Source organism: Cyprinus carpio, chromosome B19 (assembly GCF_018340385.1).
Source record: "Cyprinus carpio isolate SPL01 chromosome B19, ASM1834038v1, whole genome shotgun sequence".
NCBI lineage: Eukaryota > Metazoa > Chordata > Actinopteri > Cypriniformes > Cyprinidae > Cyprinus > Cyprinus carpio.
The window spans coordinates 29,339,573-29,363,394 of NC_056615.1; the positions used below are offsets into that span (position 1 = coordinate 29,339,573).

Below are 23,822 nucleotides of genomic sequence, written 5' to 3' on the forward strand. Positions count from 1 at the left end.
CTGTTGCATGTCAAACTCAGAGATATGATTCACAAATCCATTCATATAAACTCATACGGTCATAAACTCATATTCTCATTTTCATGTAATTAAACATCTCAAGAATGATGCATAACTAACATTTTTGTGCTAACAGTTTGAGAGCATTATTAAAGATCTGATAACTATGAATGAACATTCTATTGGTGTTAGTGGAAGAGCGTTTGAGAAGCTTGCCAGGATGTTCTATGTGAGCTGTTCTGGTTTGGTTTGTCACAGCAGAAGCAGGTCTGAATCAAAGGCACATCTGTGTTTCTCTCTGGGATGTTGTTCTCGCAGGGTCACGTCTCTCTGTCATCAGAAGCTTCCGGAGCGCCACTGTGTCTCTGTGACTAAAGCAGGAGCACAGTCAGTGAATCAGAGAACATGCTGTTATCCAGATGCTGTCAGAGAGTTTCCCAGCGTCCCTCAGCTCACCCTAAATCACCCTAAACCAGACATTTCTAATCAGTCTTAATGAGCCTGGTCACATGAAAATGTGTATAAATTGTATGCCAAATACAAACAGAAAATTGTGCTAATGATATGCAGAAATGAACTTTGCGTGCATGTGATACGCATGTGTTCGACGTCAAATACAAACAGAAAATTGTGCTAATGATATGCAGAAATGAACTTTGATTCCCAACCAATTCTGCACTAAAAAAAAATAATCCTTTGCACTTTTATGTTTGGTAGCATGTGTGTTGTGATAAGAATGTTTTGGTAATTATATGAGGTAATGATCTTTTCTTTGTTTTGTTACACATGGGTTCGACGTCTCTCAGATCAGCCTTCTCGCTCACAACATTTGCTTTGTCTTTGTGACCAAGAATCTTGGACAAGATTAGGTTACCCTAGTGTGCTACAATGTTGGCGAAGGTTACTTAATAGTAATGCATTAAATTATTGTGTTACTCCATAAAAAAATAACTAATTGTGTTACTTAGTTACTCTTTATGGAAAGTAATGCACTATGATACTTTTGCATTACTTTTTGTCACCTGAGATGGGCTTGCTTATTTGTATTTAATAAGAAAAATAAAAAAGTTCTATTTTTGGGGACTATAAAGGCATAGGTAATTTTGTGTGTTTCTTTTATTTGGTAAGTAAGAGCAACATCACCATCTGCTGTACAGAAGCAGGAAAAGCATCATGAAAGCAGAAGGCAGTCATATGTTCTTCATTTACAGATGGACATCAGACAGTTTTTAGCAATCACTTTGGCACCAACATCAAAATCTCAAAGACTTTTTTTTTTTTCAAAAGTCTAGACACAAGACTCACAACCAATGATCAAAGTTTACTTTTTTGTTTCTTCACTTTTTTTTTCCAATTATTTGGCTACAATAAACAAACCTAAGATCATTTGTGCACGGAACTAACATCACCTGTTCAAAATGACACATCATCCATGTTACAGTAGTACACTTGCATTTTACATATACAGTAACATAAAGTTTTTCTCAATCACTTTGGCTCAATTCTCAAGTTTTTTTTCTCAAAATGATAAGTTCAGATTTAATTTTTGTTCACTTCAGATTTAAATTTCTTATTGATTTACAGTTTTTCTCAGTCGCTTTGGTGCATTTCTCAAATCAGAAATGAAATTCTCAAAACTACTTGTACAAACTCCACATCATCAAGTCATTTTATACACATCATAAAACCAGTTTCTCATTCTTTTGAACAAGTTGCGATTGCTTTTGTACATTCATCCAATTGATTATGCACATTTATCTGTGGTTTCCTACATTATCAGTTGCTAATGTCATGTTGCGGGTCGGAGCGGGTCGAAGGGTGCAGCCGAATATTGGGAGATCAGCCGTGTCCTCAATAGTTCAAACGTTTCGAAGAGAGAACAGGTATGTCCACCAATGTACAGTGCACTGTTACTGTATATAAGCAGTATACTGTTTACTTCCTATAATGCTTCACATTACAGTAGTCCACTTGTATTTCACAGCATACAGAAATATACTCTATGCAGATACATACTGCACCTTACATGCACCCACCTGTATGTTAAACAGTAAAATGTGTGTTTGCATAATTTTTGTCTATGTGAAAGTGTGCGATGCATCACTGCATTTGTCCCCACATAGGACCGCAAGATTACCTCAAACCGGTGGCAGAGGACGCCTTTTCACACCTCAACAGGAGGAGGCTATTTGCACCATGGTCTGAGCAAACAATGCTATGAGACTCAGGGAATACAAAGGACCATTATAGAAGACAACGATGTCTTTGAAAACATCCATACGGTTAGCATCTCAACCATCGACAGGGTGCTGCACAGAAACCAGATGAGTATGAAACAGCTGTACCGTGTACTGTTCCAAAGGAATGAGGACAAAGTTAAGGAGCTACGATGTACCAGTATGTACAGGTAAAACATATATCTATGTAACTACTTTACAGCAACATTTTATAGTGATGCATAGTAAGCATAAACTGCACACATTTCCATTGCTGTGGAAGGAACATGCAATATATGTACATTTATACGAATGTAGTCACTCTTCCCTACCAAAACAAATTAAACTGTGTGTTCTGGGATATAGCGTATAATGGAGTTGCAATCAAGTGAAGCCTCTCACAACTTTGTATACGTGGATGAGGCTGGCTTCAACCTGACCAAATGCAAATGCAGGAATGTCATCGGTCACAGAGCTACTGTGGATTTGCCAGGCCAAAGTGGAGGAAATATCACCATGTGTGCTGCTATTTCGGAGCATGGCGTCCTAATCCATATCCCCCTTATAGGGCCATACAACACCCAGCATCTACTCAACATTTTAGAGACTCTCTACAGGGCTCTCATCCCTGATGATGAGAGGGGTCTTTTTAGAGAGGATTTGCAAAAGTATGTGGTCATTTGTGATAATGTGAGTTTCCATCGGTCAAACATCATAAGGCAATGGTTTGTGACCCACCCGAGGATGCTCATAGAATTCCTCCCACCTTATTCACCATTTCTTAACCTAATTGAGGAGTTATTTTCAGCATGGAGGTGGAAGGTGTATGATCATCAGCCACACACACAGATGACCCTGCTGGCTGCAATGGATGCAGCATGTGAGGACATCACAGTAGACGCCTGCAGAGGATCGATAAGGCATTCCAAAAGATTCTTTCCACGTTGCATTGGAAGGGAAAATATCCGGTGTGATGTGGATGAGAATATGTGGGCCGACAGACAGGAACGTCTGGATGTGTAGGAGACAGCACTAGAACAGTGCTGCGGGCAAAGTTGTGCCTTAGGGGTGTTTCCCGTGTTTCTTTCTAATTTAGTTTTTATTTTCCTTTGTGCCCCTTGTCTTTTTCTTACTGTAAATTATTTTGTTGTTTTCTTTCATAAAGTAGCACTAGTAAAAGCTTGTGAAAAACAAAAATCTCTTTTGTCTCTTTCAATCAATAACCACATACAGTAATATGTAAATGGTACTGTTGAAATTGATATATGCCATAGAAGTGCAGCCTTGTGCATTTTCTATACAGTAACTGTCATCCAATCTGTAGCCTAAGTTTACATCTGGTAATACTGTCAAAGTACACAGTTACATTTTTTCAGCTTGTTCGTGAACAATGACTCAATGACTTATCATTCTGATGGCACTGACATGATCGTTGGCATGAATATTTACTTTTGAGAGATGTACTAAGGATTTTTAGTGACTGACTAGCTTTGGAAACATATCTATTGTATATTGCAGTTTGTACAAATTGTTCTGAGAAATGCACTTATTATTTTGCACATGTTAGGGATGATGTGAAAAACGCACCAAAGCGACTGAGAAAAACTGTAAGTGTGTGTGTAAAAATTAATACGCAATGGTGAAATTTCAGTTGTCATGTAACAAATTTCTACAAAAATGAATGTATGTATAAATCAAAATGTTAATTTTCTTCTTGTGTACTACAATTTTTTTCCAATACATTTTTACCTACTGTTGAAATCTGTACTTAAAACACTCAGTGTGACAAAACTGACAATCTTCTGTAGTATAGAAAGCAGTCTGTCAAAAAAAAAAAAAAGTTGAAAAAATCGCATGTAACAAATGTGAAATAAATTGCATGTAACAAAATGAAATGTGCATATAACAAACACTTCTGTGGTGATAAAAGATCTGAATATTTTGAGCAGTGTGGCTCACATGATGACAAACACACTTTATTTTGGTCACTGACACTGTAACCAAGCAAGAAATGTTTTTTACTACATTTTGCAGACATGAGTTCTGATGTTCCAGGAAATAGTTGTACTTATAGTTTAAAGAATGTTACTGTAACATAAATACTTCTGAGACGAACTGAGGATTCTGAGCAAGTCTTGGCTTTTGCAGGCAATCCATTGTGTGCTGCTGTTTGTACAAATTGTTTTGAGAAATGCACATACTAGTTTCAAATATTAAAAATGATTCAAGAAATCTACCAAAACAACTCTCTGCATCAACCACAGTCGCTTGCTTTTTAAGGTGAAACAACACTTTGTTATTCTAATGCTGGATTACTAATCACAGCAATAATTCTTTTACAATGTGTCATTTAAAAAAGCAATACATATACATTACATCTGACACGACAGGCACAAAGGAAGAAAGAAAGAAAGAAAGAAAGAAAGAAAGAAAGAAAGATTGACAGACAGACAGACAGACAGACAGATAGATAGATATGTAGAGAGAGGAGAAAGGGAGGAAGGAAGAAAGAAAGAAAGATTGACAGACAGACAGACAGACAGACAGACCTGTTTGTGATTTGAGTATCTCGATTGCATTCTAACTAAAGATCAGAAACTGCATTCTAATGTGCACATGTAAGTGTGGTTTGTTTTCTCATGTGGTCGATGAAGCTTTACGAACTTTACGAGCTGGAGCTCATTTTAAAAGTGAATGTGGAAAAGGTTCCTAAAGCTTAACTTCCTGGTATTGTTAGCTTATTGCTAGCGGAGCAGTTCGTGTTGGGACATTCATGGTTTTCTTTTGACAGTTAATTAAAAGCTAAACTCACTCTCTCATCGTGGCTCACAGACTTTAATGAGGGTCTGTGATCTTCTTTGATGATCTTCTTTATGAGATCTTAATAGTATTTCTGTAGCTCATGGCGTTCGCAACACCATGGGTTTGATTTCCGGAAATGCATGAACTGATCAGACGCATACTTTGAATGAAACACTTCACACAACACTTCACCGCATGTGGCTGTAAAACCACAGTGAGATAACCGTTATTGAGTGTATGCAGAGCTACTGCTGTCATCACTGTATGAATTATAGTAGCCAGAAACACACTGAGAGACTCTGAAGCATGTGCGCGCTGCAGTTCCAGGAAACCCACCGGAAACTGATACAGACAGGTTTCCTCGATTACAGCAGGAGCTTTTTTAATGGTTGCAATCTGGATTGCTGCAGATCTGCTGGCGATGCTGTCTGGACGGGATGCTCTCTCGTGCTGCAGAAGAGATTTCACCAACGGATCGTCCTCCTGTGAGCTGAGTGATCCCCCAGACCAGAGCTGTGACACGCACTGGAGCGCTGACGTGAGTCTGGCCGTCACGATGTAGCCATTCCTGACACAAACGAAGAAAATCACTTGAAATGACAGAACTATGACATACAAATTATGATATACAGTACAAGGTTATAATTATGAGATTTACAATTTTTAATTATGAGATCAAATTAATATTATGACAAAAGTCAATTATAAAGAAATTTAAAAGGTCATAATTATGAAACAATGTTGACATACAAGGTCATAATTATGAGATAAAAAGCCAAAATTATGAGATAACATCAGAATTATGACAAAAGTCAATAATGACATAAAAGTCATAATTACAAAGCGATTTAAAAAGTCATAATTATGACACAATATTGACATACAAGGTCATAATAATAAGATAAAAGTCAAAATGATGAGATAACATCAGAAGTATGACAAAAAGTGTATTATGAGATAAAAAGGTCATAATTTTGACATAAAAATTCATAATTATGAGCTAAAAATCAGAGAGCTAATGTTATAATTATCAGTCAATAAAAAGTCAAAATTATAACATACAAAGTCATAATTATGAAATAAAATGTATAAATTATGAGATAATATCATAATTATGACAAAATCATGAAAGAGAAAGTTATTATGAGATTTTAAAAAGTCACAATTAAGACATAAAAAGTCATAATTATGACACACTAAACCATAATTATGAAATGAAGAAGTTGAAATTATGACATAAAAAGGGAAATTCTGATCAATTATTAGATAAAAAGTTTAATTTATGGCATTCAAATCACTAATGTGAGACAAAAATGTGAATTTATGAGATAATAATAATTATGCAGAAATAGTCATATAATATAAAAAGTCTAAATTATGACATACTAAATTACAATTATGAGACAAAGTTGAAATTATGAGATTAAACATCATAATAATGACATAAAAAGTCATACTCATGATATAGAGCCTAAATGATGACATAGTAAGTCATAATTGAAAGTATGGCATACTTAGTCATAATTATGTAAGGAATTAAACATCATAATAATGACATAAAAAGATGGCATACTTAGTCATAATTATGTAAGGAATAATGCACACCCAAGGTGATAAAATGTGAATTTATATCATATTTTTTAATAAATTACTTAAAATAAATAACTTTTTTTTTCTTGGAAATTGGCTTCCATCCTCAGAGTCTTCATCATGCTCTAGAAGTATGTTCAGTTTTTGATGTTTTATAATCACAAAGTAACTAAGCCGTGAAACTCTTCTCAGGCCTGAAGCTGTGGATGAATGCTTTATGATCTGCAGGGTATAGCGGTGGTTGACGAGTCTGGAGGGGTGGATGAGAGCAGAGTTCATCATGCAGGATCTCAGAGCATCGTTCTGAGAGGAAAACACACTGATGTGATCTTCTGGATGGACTGTGCTCCACCGAAGGTCAGGAGTTCTGTTCAGTCCATTATAAACACTGTCATCAAATATATAAAACCGCACGTGTTTCTCATGTCTTCTCACCTGCGTCTCTCTGCAGAATTCTGTGCGGCTGTATTGTAACGGTGAGTGCAAAAATAATTCAGTGTATGAAAGTCAAATCTGTGCTGTTTCATTTTAACAGATTTCTGTATTGAAATACGTAATTTCGGGGTTGGTAAGATTATTATAATTTTTTTAAATAAGTCACTTCTTTTCACAAAGGCTGCATTTATTTGATCAAAAATACAGTAAAAACAGTGAAATATTATAACAATTTCAAACAGCTGTTTTCTATGTGAATATGTATTATTGTGTAATTTATTTCTGTGATGTGCAGCTGTATTTTCAGCATCATTACTCCAGTCTTCAGTGTCACATGATCTTCAGAAATCATTCTAATGATTCAAGAAACATTTCTGATTATTATCAATGTTGAAAACAGTATTTAATGCTCTAATATTTTAGTGGAAACTGTGATACATTTTATTTTTCAGGCTTTAATAGAAAGTTCAAAATTACTTATTTGGAACAGAATTCTTTGGTAACATTATAACGGTCTTTACTGTCACTCTTGATCAATTTAATGCAGCCTTGATGAATCAAAGTATTAATTTACCATCCAGTCTTTGAACAGTAGTAGGGTAAAATATATTATGGGTATTTAATTAGATAATATCAATGTCAATATAACAAATATAAGTCTTTACAGTACATCATGAGTGATGATTGTATAGATGAGCTTATATTCAGCATGACTGAGCTGTGTTATTATCTGTTCCATCAGATCTCTGCCGATCTTCTCCAGGTGAGTCTGATGAGAGTGTAAGAATTATGACACGGCTCTCTGAAAAAAAAAAAATCTAAATACTTCATTCACACTTAAAATATCATTTATTATAAAGAAAGATGCAACAAGTTATGAAATAATAAAACAATGTGTGTTTTTTGTTTGTTTTTCAGAACAGCCACATAACGCTGCAAACAGGAGCACGCCTGATGGCATCTTCATCTTCCTGCCCATCGTCATCATCTTCATCTTCATCTGTGTCACCTAGATTTATTGGGTGAGAAGAAAATAGGAGAAAATGAAATGTTTGATTTACAGTAACAACATTCAGTGATGTGAAAGAGAATCATTTCTGGTTTCAGGAGGATTCTGTGGGTGTTGTGGTGACTCTGGATTCTGTGACGTGGAGACCAAACCCAGAGATGAACCACAAAGATCATAACTATAAAAATATCTCATAACTATAAAAATATAGATATTTAAGATAAAAATATCTGTCTATCTATATCATACATGAAACTATAATTTTAGTGAATAAAGTTATTAATTCATATTTATGTTAAATATATGAAATATATGCTATTTAAAATACATTATATTATATTATATTATATTATATTATATTATATTATATTATTATTTTAACTAATTATATATAGTTTTTACATTTGAGAGAAACCCCTTAAATGTGTTCTTAATTTTATGCATTCTATGACATATTGAATGTATAAAGATAAAGAAGAAAATTATTTCTCAATTGTATTTAATGCTAAAAGAATATTATATTATATTATATTATATTATATTATATTATATTATATTATATTATATTAATTGTTTATATATAGTTTTTATAGTTTATATATAGTTTTTATACGCAGCTGGAATCAGCTTCCAGAAGAGATCAGATGTGCTAAAACATTAGTCACATTTAAATCTAGCCTCAAAACTCATCTGTTTAGCTGTGCATTTGTTGAATGATCACTGTGCAATGTCCGAATTGATTGCACTGTATTTTACGTATTCACTGTATTCTATGTAAAATCATTTTCTATTTTTAACTGTTTTAAATTCATTTTAAATAAGTCAATTTTTAAATAATTTCCAATGTTTTAAAATTGCTTGTTTTATTTTTGTTATTATTTTTCTTCATGATTATTTTACCTTCTTTTATGTAAAGCACTTTGAATTACCATTGTGTACGAAATGTGCTATATAAATAAACTTGCCTTGCCTATAGTTTTTACAGAAACCCCTTCAACTTATTTTACACTGGAAGCCAAATTGAAAGCAAAAATATTTAAAAGGAAATCAGGATTTTAATGTGTTCTCTCTCTTTTCTCCTGGTAAAATTAACAAATCCGTTTTTTTGTCATGTATTGTCTGTTTTTTCTATCCTCTGGATAGTTTCTGTATTTCACTGTTCTCCTGTTTAACTACTAAATTTAAGAACTGATTTCATTGGACATTAAAATTTTTATCACTTCATTGCTGTCTGTGTCTCAATAATTATAAACCTTAGATGCAGATTTCATTCATCTGTAAACAATAGCATGGCTTATCATCAGTTTGGTTAGATCACACACTCTTAGAGATCCGCTGGACGAGTAACACAGAATCTCCTGACCGTGAGCTCAGAGGTCAGAAGGTCACTGGGAGCGGCTGACACTTCTTCACCTGAAAACACACACAGAAAAGAACCTTAAGCTCCATCTCCTGAAGAAACCTCCTGAGCCTGCTCATGTAATAACAGAGATGTCAGAAACGCACCGCTGATCTCTCTGCTGAGTTCAGAGACGCGCTCGCAGACGCTCCTGCTGAGTCCCTCCACGATGTCTAACATAAAGCTGAACTCAGCCACGTAATACACGTGTGTGTCCTCCGGCGGGGACGCGATGGCTCTCAGCTCGTTCTCATCCGCATTCTTCACTCCTGCAGATTCACACAGTCAGAAAACTATTAACTAAAGTATTTACAAGACTGTATTTAAGTTATAGCTGGTGTTGTTCTGGTACCGATAGCAAACAGCTCGATCCCAGCATCTCTGAGTGTCTGAGCAGGAGAAAGAACATCGTCCACTGATTTCCCATCCGTGATCAGAATCCCAATCTTAGGAACGTCAGGTCTGGATCCAGATTCAGCTTTAAAGCTGTTCTCCAGAATATACTTCAGAGCCAGACCTGGAAACACACACACACACACACACATACACACACACACACACAAACACACACACACACACACACATACTTGTGAACAGATGTGTAAGAATGAAGTCATTCAGATCTAAGCTGTGTGTGTGTGTGTGTGTGTGTGTGTGTGTGTGTGTGGTGTGTGTGTGTGTGTGTGTGTGTGTGTGTGTGTGTGTGTGTATGAACCTGTGAGTGTGTGTCCTCCTTTATAGGGCAGATTCCTCACAGCATCGATCACGGCTCCTTTAGTGTTGTGAGTGTTCAGATTCCACTCGATCCATGAATCCTTGCTGTACAGCACCAAACCTGAACACACACACTTATGTACGTGACCTGAGCTGCCAGAATGAGTGTGAATGCGCACAGGCTAAGATGTAATGTTGCTAGGTGATTTTGCTTTAGAACCTTCACAAAACTTTAACTCGATTTTTCCCAAAGCTGGCTCCATCGACTTCAAATGCGTCACAGACAGTCATCTGCTGCAGTGCCCAGGACAGCCACCAGAGGGCACTCCTTCTGGATCAGTGGCCAGTGTTTGTGGACTTCTGTACCCATCACACTATGCTCTGATTATTGGTCCATTACCCTCAGCTGTGTGTGATTAAGAGTTACTCCGCTCACCTGTGTTTATACCCTGTGGTCTGTCTGTGGCTTTGGTTACTACAGTATTGCTTCTGTTACTTTGTGTTAGTGGGTTATCTTGTGCAGTGTTTTCTGCTTTTTTTGCCTTGATGTGTATTACTGTTTTGGGACTGTATGAACCTGCTATTGGATCTTCAATATTGCCTCAAGAGCATTCTTCGACAGGATTGGGTGTAGCTCAGTATTTTTTATATATATATTTTTTTGTCTGATTCCAACAAATCATACATTTTGAAGGAGAATTTTTAAAAGAGTGTGAAAATAAAAACTCATTTGTGAAAATCTGCTCATTGTAACTCATTTTGGCAGCACAGGTCATATGTGACCCTGCAGCACAAAACCAGTCATAAGTCACTGGGGTCAGCAATAGCCAAAAAAACATTGTATGGGTCAAATACAGGGAAGTCGTGGCCTAATGGTTAGAGAGTTTGACTCCTAACCCTAAGGTTGTGGGTTTGAGTCTCGGGCCGGCAACTCCACGACTGAGGTGCCCTTGAGTAAGGCACTGAACCCCCAACTGCTCCCCGGGTGCCGCAGCATAAATGATACCCACTGCTCCGGGTGTGTGTTCACGGTGTGTGTGTGTTCACTGCTGTGTGTGTGCGTTCACAGTGTGTGTGTGTTCACTGCTGTGTGTGTGCACTTTGGATGGGTTAAAAGCAGGGCACGAATTCTGAGTATGGGTCCCCATACTTGGCTGTATGTCATGTCACTTTTTTTTTTTTTTTTTTTAATTATCCATTTCTCTTTTATGACAAAAATCATTAGGATATTAAGTGAAGATCATGTTCCATGAAGATATTTAGTAAATCTCCTACTGTAAATATATCAAAACTTAATTTTTGATTAGTAATATGCATTGCTAAGAACTTCATTTGAACAACTTTAAAGATGATTTTCTCAATATTTAGATTTTTTTGCTCCCTTAGATTCCAGATTTTCAAATAGTTGTATCTCAGACAAATATTGTCCTCCTAACAAACCATACATCAATGGAGAGATGATTTATTCAGCTTTCAGATGATGTAGAAATCTCAATTTTGAAACATTGACACTTAAGACACTTCACATATGTAATGTTTTTTCTACTGTACAAACTGTATTTTCTATCCTTGTTCCCTAGCCCTACACCAATTGGTTTTTCAGGGACACCGGTAGTGTAAACCTCGTAAACCATGTTCACGTTATAGTACTCATGTCATTATACACATTTGTATACAATGACATGCATTCAAGAAAACACACACACACACACACACACACACACACACACACACACACACACACACACACACACACACACACACACACACACACACACACACACACACAGTGAATATAATCCAACACTGAACACTAAATACAGCACAAGCACAATTAAACTGCTGCTCTTCTCCTGTTGATCTAGTTGCATGTAAATGAACTGTGTGTTGGATCTAAAGACACCCCAGACGTACCAATGCGTGTTTGCTCTGATCCAACAGCGAAGGCCCTGACAAACATTCCCAGAAAGCTCCTCACAGTTTTGAAGTTCAAACGGCCGATGCTCCACGATCCGTCCACCAGAATCACGATATCAGCGATGGCTGGAGTTACACATGTGTGAATGTTCACTATGGAGACAGATTGTATTACTCATCAGATATTTTATCCACTCCTTTTTCCATCCAACATAACCATGTTACATTTGGGTCATTCCTACAGTTAAAAAACTACAGTTCCTGTAGCAGGTTTGTTAAAGAAAATGTGATTTTTTTTTTTTTTTTTTGTCAGAGGGAGAAAATGTCTATTTATTGCTACCCATAATTTTTATTGAATACTGAAAACTTAAGCCCCATCTCCTGAAGAAACCTCCTGAGCCTGCTCATGTAATAACAGAGATGTCAGAAACGCACCGCTGATCTCTCTGCTGAGTTCAGAGACGCGCTCGCAGACGCTCCTGCTGAGTCCCTCCACGATGTCTAACATAAAGCTGAAATCAGCCACGTTATACACGTGTGTCTCCTCCGGTGGGGAGGCGATGGCTCTCAACTCGTTCTTAACTGCATCCTTCACTCCTGCAGATTCACACAGACAGAAAACTATTAACTAAAGTATTTACAAGACTGTATTTAAGTCAGTGCTCGAATTGAAGGGGGGTTGGGGGGATCAGGGACCCCCATAAGAAGTAAAAAATAGACTTAGGGGGGTCCCTCAGATATTTTTATTTGGGTAAAAATGATAATGACAATTGTGATTAAATTCATGCAATGGATATGGTAAATTTCGTGAATTAATTATTTACAATAATTTATATTAAGTTTGTTTATGGGCTAGTTGTCATGTCTCTTTAAATTTTAAACGCCCCGCCCCACATCTGAAGACCGTTAAGCGCGGGGATCGTTGACATGACTGCTTGATTCGCGCCGCTCCGGTGAAGTTAACTACAGCTAAAAAATGGAGAATAATAAACCTCCACTCGCAGTCGGGAAGAGGAAGCTTCTTACTGACTTTTTTGAGGGGTAATTTTCTCTCTCTATATATCTCTCCACTATATTTATCAACATGTTGGGGCTTTTGTTTTCCTTGCGTAAATTATTATTAGGTCTGGTTCTGGGGTGCTAGAGATCTCGATGAAGATGAGTGACAGCTTTTTAGTAATTATAAAGGGATTGCTCGTTGTGCGGTTTCTGTGCTATATATATATAATCCATTCAGAATTGTTTAAAACTTGTTTTTCATGCTGCTGAAAAACAAGACCAACGGCCGGATACAAGCTGCAAAGTTTCGGGAATTACATCGGCATATAAATGCGGGATTCACTCTTGAAATAGCTATGGTTGACGTATTGATAGCCATAGTTAGTTCCTGAATAAAGCAGACTTTTGGACTGAAACGGTTGAATAGTCTTCTGTCTGACAGACTCATTCATAACAGTCCCTTGCTGCCACCTGATGGACATAACTATGTAAACTGCACTGAAATCCCAACAACACTAACACACAGACTGACAGCCGGTCTTGTCACAATTTATATTTTTAATATCTAATAAGTAGTAATAAATAGTAAACCATTTTCAGCATCATTACTCCAGTCTTCAGTGTCACATGATCTTCAGAAATCATTCTAATATGATGATTTGCTGCTCAAGAAACATTTCTAAAAATTATCAGTTGAAAACAGTTTTTTTTTTTTTCCAGGATTCTGCGATTTATAAAAAGTTATAAAGAACAACATTTATCTGAAATAGATATAATTTGTATATTTGCCATAGTTGCCCTTTTGGGTCTGCTGCTTTGTCACAATCTAAATCCAGTATTACTTGGAGTAAGCCATTTAAAAGAAGAATAGTAGCTTATCTCTCTTTGTGATGCAACATTGGACTGATCATTCTTTATCAACACAAAAGCCTGTTCTTATATGTAAGCCTGTTTTTGATAAATAGTATATAGTTATGCATATTATGATCAAATATATTGTGCATTTAAATTGTATATTGCGAGACTAACCCCCCCGCCAAAAAAAAAAAAGTCTTATGGTGGGGACCCTCCATAAGACTTGATTCAATTCGAGCACTGATTTAAGTTATAGCTGGTTTTGTTCTGGTACCGATAGCAAACAGCTCAATCCCAGCATCTCTGAGTGTCTGAGCAGGAGAAAGAACATCGTCCACTGATTTCCCATCCGTGATCAGAATCCCAATCTTAGGAGTGTTAGGTCTGGATCCAGATTCAGCTTTAAAGCTGTTCTCCAGAATATACGTCAGAGCCAGACCTGGAAACACACACACACACACACACACACACACACACACACACACACACACACACACACACACACACACACACACAGATATGAACAGATGCTTAAAAAATGAAGTCATTTAGGTTTAAGCTTTGTGTGAGAGTGTGTATATGAGTATGAGTGAACCTGTGTGTGAGTATGTGTGTGTGTGCACTGGTTTGGATGATTTATAGGGACCCAAATTTGTATAATAAAGGGTATGACAGTGGTATTACAATGTGAAGGTGGTTTATGAGGACACTGTCTATGTCCCTGTAATTCAAAAAGCTTGAAAAACACACTAAATGGAGGTTTTTTTTTTTTTTTTTGAGAAGGTTAAAATGAAGAAAGTTTTAGGTTTAGGTGTAGAGTTAATACCAACGTGTGTGTGAGTGTGTGTGAACCTGTGCGTGTGCTTCCTCCTCTATAGGGTATATTCACCACTGCGTTGATCACAGCCTCTTTAGTGCTGTGAGTGTTCAGATGCCACTCGATCTGCGGACTCCTGCTGTACTGCACCAAACCTGAACACACAAACAAACACTCACAGTGAATCTAAAGGGAATCTAACACTAAATACAGCACATACACAGCAAAAGTGGCTGTCCTCCTGACCTTGAGTCTGATCTAGTTGCATGTGAATATACTGCATTTTGAAGTAAAAATAGGGCAGACGTACCAATGCGTGTTTGGTTTGATCCAACCGTGAAGGACCTGATAAACATTCCCAGAAAGCTCCTCACAATTTGGAAGTTTGCCAAGCCAATGCTATATGATCCGTCCACCAGAATGACGATATCGGCTGGAGTTTCACATGTGAAGATGTCCACTAAAGAGAAACAGATTTGACTTTTTGTCAGAAATTGTATTCACATCTTGGTGTTTTTTCCATCCAGTATTTTTTTACTTGATATCCAAAAAATGCAATGACGAATTTGTTTTTTGTCTTTATTATTTAATTACTATTTACCCTTTGTTTTTATTTATGCATTAGTCTATCTTGCACATCCTGCAATATTTTTATGTGTTGAAATGACACAATTATATGTTTCTATCAATGATTTATGATTAGGTATTATTGAATTTGATAAGTTTATAGTATGTATCTTAAGGTTATCTTACTAACATTACAGACAATGAATTAATTACATGTTAAAGGTGCAGCAACATTACTATCAGCCATTCAGCTTAGCTGCTGTGTGGATCAGAGATATTAGTGTGTGGGTTGAGTCAGGCTAAAATGGAGGAACATGTCTCAGTTTGAATAACTAAAAAAGAAGACATCAGTGAATGCTTGTGTGTGGACAGTAAGACAAATTTGCTACTGTTCAGGAATAACTATGCTTGCATTTGATAATTTAAGCATAATTTCATCATATAAAAATATAATTTTCTGTCTAGCCTGTTTGATTTATCAGACAGACAGTCGTACCTTTAGCATGTGTGATTAATACTGATGTGAGTATCAGGATCAGAGTCGCTCGAATTGCGAATAAATGTACACAAACTACAGTCTATATACACGTTTACTTGACATTCAATTTTATTTACACGTTTAATTGCATATACACGTTTACTTGCTTTTTTTTGTTATATTTTTAAATTTGTTTCTTCTGATTTGTGCTGTATTATAATTGGTACCGTTTTACTTGATCTTAGTGCTGCGTTCGACACCATATATCATGACATCAAGTCAAAGAACTTGCATTTGTTAAAATTACAAATGACTTGCGTTGTTTTCCAGGAACAATGCTCTCAAAAAGAACAAAAAAAACACTCACAAGAAAAAGAAAACAAGAAAAAATACCCATCAATAAATTAAAAATGAATAAGACATACCAATAATAAATATAAGACTATTCCAATAAAAATACAATATAAAAGTGGTGCAATAACATGTTGTGTATGTCCAGTGTGATAATAATAATTAAGTACATTAGTTATATAGTATATATTCCACACTAATCTAATATTAATAAATAAGCGATAATAATAATAAATATAGCTGCAAGCAGCAATTACAGGGCCAAGCACTCCAGCGGCAAGTTGAGGAGCTAAGGATGGCATGGAGCATCAGACCAAATGCAAAAAATAAGCAATAAAAGCAATTTTAGGATGATTGTAATTGTAATGGCAGAAAAACATAAATACAACCTCTAGTAGCGATTTATTGGCTTATCAAGTGTGACCAATAGGTGGCGCTGTTATCAAATCGATGTGGTGTGTTCTGTGTGAGTTGACAATGACACACACAAAGTTTAGTGTCCATTTGCCAAAGCACTGCAGAGATACAGCTACAGGTCCTTCTCAAAAAATTAGCATATTGTGAAAAAGTTCATTATTTTCCATAATGTAATGATAAAAATTAAACTTTCATATATTTTAGATTCATTGCACACCAAACTGAAATATTTCAGGTCTTTTATTGTTTTAATACTGATGAGCGATTTGGCATACAGCTCATGAAAAACCCAAAAATTCCTCATCTCATTGAATGAGCATATGTGTCATCCGACCAATAAAAGAAAAGTGTTTTTTACACACAAAAAAGTCAACCTTCAAATAATTATGTTCAGTTATGCACTCAATATTACAAATCCCTTTTGCAGAAATGACTGCTTCACTGCGGCGTGGCATGGAGGCAATCAGCCTGTGGCACTGCTGAGGTGTTATGGAGGCCCAGGATGCTTCGATAGCAGCCTTAAGCTCATCCAGAGGGTTGGGTCTTGCGTCTCTCAACTTTCTCTTCACAATTCCCACAGATTCTCTATGGGGTTCAGGTCAGGAGAGTTGGCATTCAAATTGAGCACCAGTAATTACCATGGTCAGTAAACCATTTACCAGTGGTTTTGGCACTGTGAGCAGGTGCCAGGTCGTGCTGAAAAACGAAATCCTTCATCTCCATAAAGCTTTCAGCAGATGGAAGCATGAAGTGCTCCAAAAATCTCCTGATAGCTAGCCTGCATTGACCCTGCCCTTGATAAAACTACAGTGGTAAAGTACCTTTTTCGGGATTGAAAGCAAATTTTGCATGTCATTCGGAAATCAAGGTGCCAGAGTCTGGAGGAAGACTGGGGAGAGAAGGAATGCCAAAATGCCTGAAGCAGTGTCAAGTACCCACAGTCAGTGATGGTCTGGGGTGCCATGTCAGCTGCTGGTGTTGGTCCACTGTGTTTTATCAAGGGCAGGGTCAATGCAGCTAGCTATCAGGAGATTTTGGAGCACTTCATGCTTCCATCTGCTGAAAACGCAAGACCCAACACTCTGGATGAGCTTAAGGCCGCTATCGAAGCATCCTGGGCCTCCATAACACCTCAGCAGTGCCACAGGCTGATTGCCTCCATGCCACGCCGCATTGAAGCAGTCATTTCTGCAAAAGGATTCCCGACAAGTGCCATTTTGGCATCATGCCTCAAATTCGTTGCTGTGGTATGCGAAAACGGTTTTGTCTATCGACACAAAATCCATAAATTTTTTTTTTGTAAGGTCTGTCTGGATTTTTTTTAGGTTAGAATCGAACCGTTGGTTGGTGGTTTGTTTGAGAAGGTTTTTTTTATAAATAAATCAAAATGGCGGAAAGTTAGTTTTGCTTTGTCTTGTTTGTTTTCTATGTTGTCGGCATAAGCCACGGAATGTTTTGAGACCATTTTTCATTACAATAGGCTTAATGCAATAAAAAGTTTATTAGCATTTTTATAAATGTATAAGTATTAATGGTTAATGAATGGTTTATTAATTGACCAATAGGTGGCGCTGTTAACCCCAAATTGACTAATGTTCATGGTCGGTGAGGTGACAATCAGACACATACAAAGTTTGGTGCAAATATGTCAAAGCTTTGCAGAGAATATAGCCTCCACAAACCATTTTGGAACACGTGCTTTAAAATTTGTAACGGTGCTGTATGAAAACGGTTTTGTCAATTGTCACAAAATGCATAACTTTTTGTCAGCACAGTCTGAAGATGATCTGATTCGATTTTGGTGAAAATTGGACCAAATGTTGAGGAGGAGTTAGAAAAAGTAGGATTTTAACATAAATCAAAATGGTGGACAGGGAGTTTAATGTTAATGAATGGTTTATTACTCTTTGCCAATAGGTGGAGCTGTTACCAAATTGATGTGCCATGGTCAGTGTGAGGTGACAATGGCACATACAAAGTTTGGTGTAAATATGTCAAAGCTTTGCAGAGAAACAGCCTCAGATGTAGTTTGGCATCTTTCCAGCGGATTCGTTCATGCGCTACATGAAAACCGTTGCGTGTAGCAACACGAAATCCATAAATTTTTGCCAGCTTTGTCTGAAGATGATCCGAGCCAAATTTGGTGAAAATCGGACAAACGGTCTAGGAGGAGTTCGAAAAAGTAGGTTGTCAACATGAATTAAAATGGTGGACAGGAAGTTTAGCCAATATTGGTAAAATTGGTATCGGTGTTCTAGCCATGATCCAAGGAATCTATCAACATCAGTCCGATTGTTATAACACACACCAAGTTTGGTCTTAATAGGCCAAACTGTTGCGGAGATATAGCCTCACAAGCATTTTTGCGTGCTTTTCGTAGAATTTGTTCTCGTGGTATTCGAGAATGGTTGGACGAATCAACTTGAATTCCATAACTTTTGGCCGGAATGGTCTAAAGTTGATCTGATCCAATTTTCGTGAAAATCAGACTAACTGTCTAGGACGAGTTTGAAAAAGTAGGTTTTTCAAACAATTGAAAATAGTGAAAAAACTAAACCTTGAGCCAAGGATTCAGAGGAAAAAAGAATTTTCCTTCTGTGCCTTACGGTTCAAAAGTTATTAGCATAAAGATATTGATTTTTGGACAAGTGTTGGGGATAGAGAGTTGGAGTTAGAGACTCCAAATTTGCTATGGTTAATGTTGACACTGTCCTCTATCAGTGTGCCAAATTTCACAACTTTCCCTCAAGCGGTTCTATGGGCTGCCATAGACTTGCGGCGGAAGAAAAAAATCACGCTAACGGATACAATAGGTGCCTAAGCACCTAATAATAATAAATTGTAATGGACATGAAAATTCCTTATTGCACATAAATTGAAATTTGCATTGCACAAGAGAAATTGCCCATGCATTACTAATAAATGTCCGAGTACTTATAGAGAGGAGTTATACAGCCTAATGGCCACAGGTATAAAGGATCTTCTGAAGTGCTCAGTGGAACACTTGACAGTGATCAGTCCCTGGCTGAATGTGATCCTCTGATTGGCCAGCACACTATGTAGTGGGTGAGAAGTAATGTCCATGATTGAATTAAGTTTTGACACCATCCTTCTCTCAGCCACAACATGAACAGGGTCCAGCTCCATGTCAAGTATAGAGCCAGCCCTCCTAATTAATTTGTCCAGTTTATTTCTGTCCGCCACCTTCATACTAACTCCCCAAAAGACTACCACATAGAAAATGACACTAAACACCACAGACTCATAAAACATCCGCAGCATACTGTTGCAGACGTTAAAAGACTTGAGCCTCCTCAGAAAATACAGCCTGCTCTGACTTTTCTTGAAGAGTGCTGTTGAATTTGATGTCCAGTCCTGTATGTTGTCTATATGAACTCCCAGGTATTTGTTATCTACAACAATCTCCACTTCCTCACCTTGGAGGGACAAAGGAGTGACGGAGGTCCTAGATTTTCTAAAGTCCACTAAAGGTTCCTTTGTTTTCTTGACATTGAGCTTTAGGTGGTTTAGCTCACACCAGGTAACAAAGTTGTCCACTACTGTCTGATACTCTGAGGTGTCACCACCCTGAATACATCCTACAACCACAGAATCATCAGAAAACTTTGGAGTTGTATCTAAAATCAGATGTATACAGGGTCAAGAGGAAGGGAGAAAGAACTGCCCCCTGAGGAGCACCGGTTCTGCAAATCAGACACACAGTTCTGTATGCGGACATACTGGGGGCGGTCAGTGAGGTAATCCACAATCCAAGAGACCAGAGGTTTATTCACCTGCATGTTCTTCAACTTCTCCTCCAATAGGGTGGGCCTGATGGTGTTAAAGGCACTAGAGAAGTCAAAAAACATAAACCTCTCAGAGCTCCTCGGTTTCTCTAAGTGAGTATAGGTTTGATGAAGCAGGTGGACAATGGCGTCATCCACTCCAAGTTGAGGCTGGTAAGCAAACTGTAACGGATCAAGCAAGGGTTTGACAAGGGGTAAAATGGATCTGAGGATCAGTCTCTCAAAAACTTTCATTAAATGAGAGGTCAGTGCTACTGGTCTGTAGTCATTAGGGACACATGGCCGTGCTACTTTTGGTACTGGCACTAACCAAGATGTTTTCCATAGCACTGGGACCCTCTCCAGATGTAGGCTCAGGTTAAAGATGTACTGTATTGTAACAAACCACAAAGTTGTAGGGTACAGGCTTTAAGTATTCTTGGACTGATTCCATCAGGGCCCACAGCCTTTGTGGAGCTAAGCCTGCTCAATTCCCTTCTTACTTGAACCTCTGAGATGGTGATGGTTTCAGAGGGATTTGGCGCAGTGGCCAGTACATGGGTAGGATGTACTGATGATTGTGTAGAGAAGTTATAGGAGGGGAGCATTTGAGGCTTCACATCAAATCTATTAAAGAAAAGATTGAGCTTATAAGCATGATCTATATTGCCCTCCTACAGCTGGCTGTCAGTCTTATTGTCACGGTTCATAGATCTATGGTGTCATCTTGTTGTCTGTGTGTAGGTTGCGGGGTGTATCACCTGATTGTTCTGTGTGGGCGTCGCCGCTGATTACTGATCAGCGGCAGCTTGGGCTTATTACATCTTGCCTATTTAACGCCTTGTCTTTCATCTCATGTTTGTCAGATCGTTGTTTGGAGTCCTGGTGTTTGTTCGTGTCTCTCGTGTTTGTTGTACCTACTCTGGATTTCTCGTCGCTGTTTCCTGTTGCCTGTCTGTTCCTGTGGATTATCGTTCTGGAATTCCTCGTTCATCACTTCAGCCACGTTGACTTCACGGACACCACTCACCACGGATCACCACTCACCACGGACACCATCGCCCATCAAAGTCCCTGTGTTACCATATCTCCTGCTGCTTATTTGTCTTGTCATTTCATGTACATCTGACTTTATCTGGCGTGAAGCTCTATTAAAAGAGATAATTAACTTGCCAATTGCATCCAGTCTTCTTTTCCGTGACAGAACGATCTGACCCTCATCATGGATGCAGCGAGTTCAGCGGCTTTTACCGAGTTCATCAACCACAGCATAACTCGAATGGATCAGCACCAGGAGAGCATCTCTTCCACCGGACGCGCCGTCCAGGCGCTGGTAACACAGGTGTCCGAGCTCTCCCAACAGCTGCGACAGCCCCGCCGACCGTTTCCCCACCACCTTCAGAACAACGGGACATCTCGGAGCCCCGCCTCCCCGTGCCACAGACGTATTCCGGTGAGCCTGACTTTTGTAGAGCATTCCTTTAACAAGTGTTCTCTTCACTTCACTTTACAGCCCTGTACGTTCGAGAGGGAGGAGTCCAAAGTGGCATTCGTGCTCACGCTACTCACGGGGAAGGCGGCGCTGTGGGGAACGGCGGTTTGGGAGAACCGTGATCCTTGCTGCTCCTCGTTCACGGCACTCGCCGCCGAGATGAGGAGGGTGTTCGACCGTGCGGTTGCGGGCAAGGAGGCCGCCCGGAAACTCACCGCACTCAAACAAGGCAACTGCACGGTCGCTGATTATGCCATCGAGTTTCGCACCCTCGCGGCGGAGTGCTGGTGGAACGAGGAGGCTCAGTGGGACGTTTTCCTGCATGGGCTGGCTGATCGCGTCCACCGTGAAATCTACACCCTGGACTTACCTGAGACTTTTAATGGCTTGGTAGAGCTGGCATTACGTGTTGATTCACGCCTTCGACGAGTGGAGGCTATGGAGGAGTCTGGAGAACGATGCAGCGGTCTTCAAGCCAGTCTGGTGGATGCGGTCAGCCCAGCATCCGATCCTGAGCCCATGCAGGTGGGGAGAGCATGGCTTTCCCTGGAGGAGAGGGAACGGCGGAGGTCCCTTGGTCTTTGCCTCTACTGTGGAGCATCTGGTCATCTCATTAGAAACTGCCCGGTAAACTCGAGGCTACTATCGGGCGGGATCTCTGCCGAGAAGTCCTCACCAGCTACCCTCCTTCCGGTAAGACTGAGATGGGCCACCAACGACGTCACCTGCAGTGCACTTCTGGATTCCGGGGCCGAGGGCAATTTCATGGATTACACCTTCGCTCAGCAACATGGCATCTCCACTTCCTCCCTCGAGCACCCCATCTCCGTCAGCGCACTCATTGGACAGTTACACTACTACCATCACGGATTTCATATCACCTCTGGTAACCACTCCGAAGAGACTCAAGTTGCTTCTCATGGACTCACCTCACGCTCCCATCGTCCTTGGTCACCCCTGGCTCACGAAGCACAATCCCCGCATTGACTGGATTCGAAGAAGACTGAGTGGAGTTCGTTCTCATGGAGTCTTGTCTTCACCTCATGCCCTGTGGAGGACGTTCCTTCTCATGGACTCACCTCAAAGGAAGTGTTCAGTAAGTCCCGGGCTGCTTCTCTCCCTCCACATCGTCCCTACGATTGTGCTATAGACCTAGTGCCAGGTAAGACTCCGCCTAAGGGCAAATTATACTCTTTGTCTTTTCCCGAGAGGGAGGCCATGGAGAAATACATTTCTGATTCTCTGGCAGCCAAGATCATTCGCCCTTCCTCTTCTCCAGCGGGGGCGGGGTTCTTTTTTGTGGGGAAGAAGGACGGTTCCTTGCGACCTTGTATTGATTACCGGGGGCTGAACAACATCACTTTTAAGAATACCTATCCTTTGCCGTTGATGTCTTCGGCCTTCGAGAGGTTGCAAGGAGCATCCGTCTTCACTAAATTGGACTTGCGTAATGCTTATCATTTGGTCCGCATCAGGGAAGGAGATGAGTGGAAGACCGCTTTTAACACCCCCAGAGGGCACTTTGAATACTTGGTTATGCCCTTCGGGTTTTCCAACTCGCCTGCGGTCTTCCAGGCACTCGTCAATGATGTGTTGAGAGACATGGTTGATCAGTTCATATATGTCTACCTGGATGACATATTGATATTTTCTTCGTCTCTCCGGAAACATGTTCAACACGTCAGACGAGTGCTTCAGCGGCTATTAGAGAATGGTCTTTTTGTCAAGGCGGAGAAATGCGAATTTCATGCACAATCTGTTTCCTTCCTAGGGTACATCGTCTCGTCTGAGGGAATTCGCATGGATCCTGACAAGGTTAAGGCTGTGGTGGATTGGCCAAGTCCAGATTCCCGTAAGGCCCTACAGCGGTTTCTGGGGTTTGCCAATTTCTACCGGCGTTTTATTCGCAACTTCAGCCAACTAGCCGCACCTCTGACTGCCTTGACCTCCCCCAGAACGGCCTTCAGGTGGTCAGATGC

General features: G+C 39.1%; 1 protein-coding gene and 1 pseudogene across 1 annotated transcript; one reads left to right on the forward strand and one right to left on the reverse strand.

Annotated features, from left to right (window-relative positions):
* Positions 1-23,822, forward strand: part of LOC109070544 — a 731,031-nt pseudogene that overhangs the window by 554,768 nt on the left and 152,441 nt on the right.
* LOC109101092 (collagen alpha-1(XIV) chain-like) lies at positions 7,921-10,522 on the reverse strand. Its single transcript, XM_042745801.1, has 6 exons — positions 10,386-10,522; positions 10,167-10,286; positions 9,804-9,968; positions 9,559-9,720; positions 9,375-9,465; positions 7,921-8,052 (listed from the first exon to the last, which is right to left on the reverse strand). The coding sequence occupies exons 1-5, from the start codon at positions 10,426-10,428 to the stop codon at positions 9,377-9,379; spliced, it is 579 nt and encodes a 192-aa protein (XP_042601735.1). The 5' UTR covers positions 10,429-10,522; the 3' UTR covers positions 7,921-8,052; positions 9,375-9,376.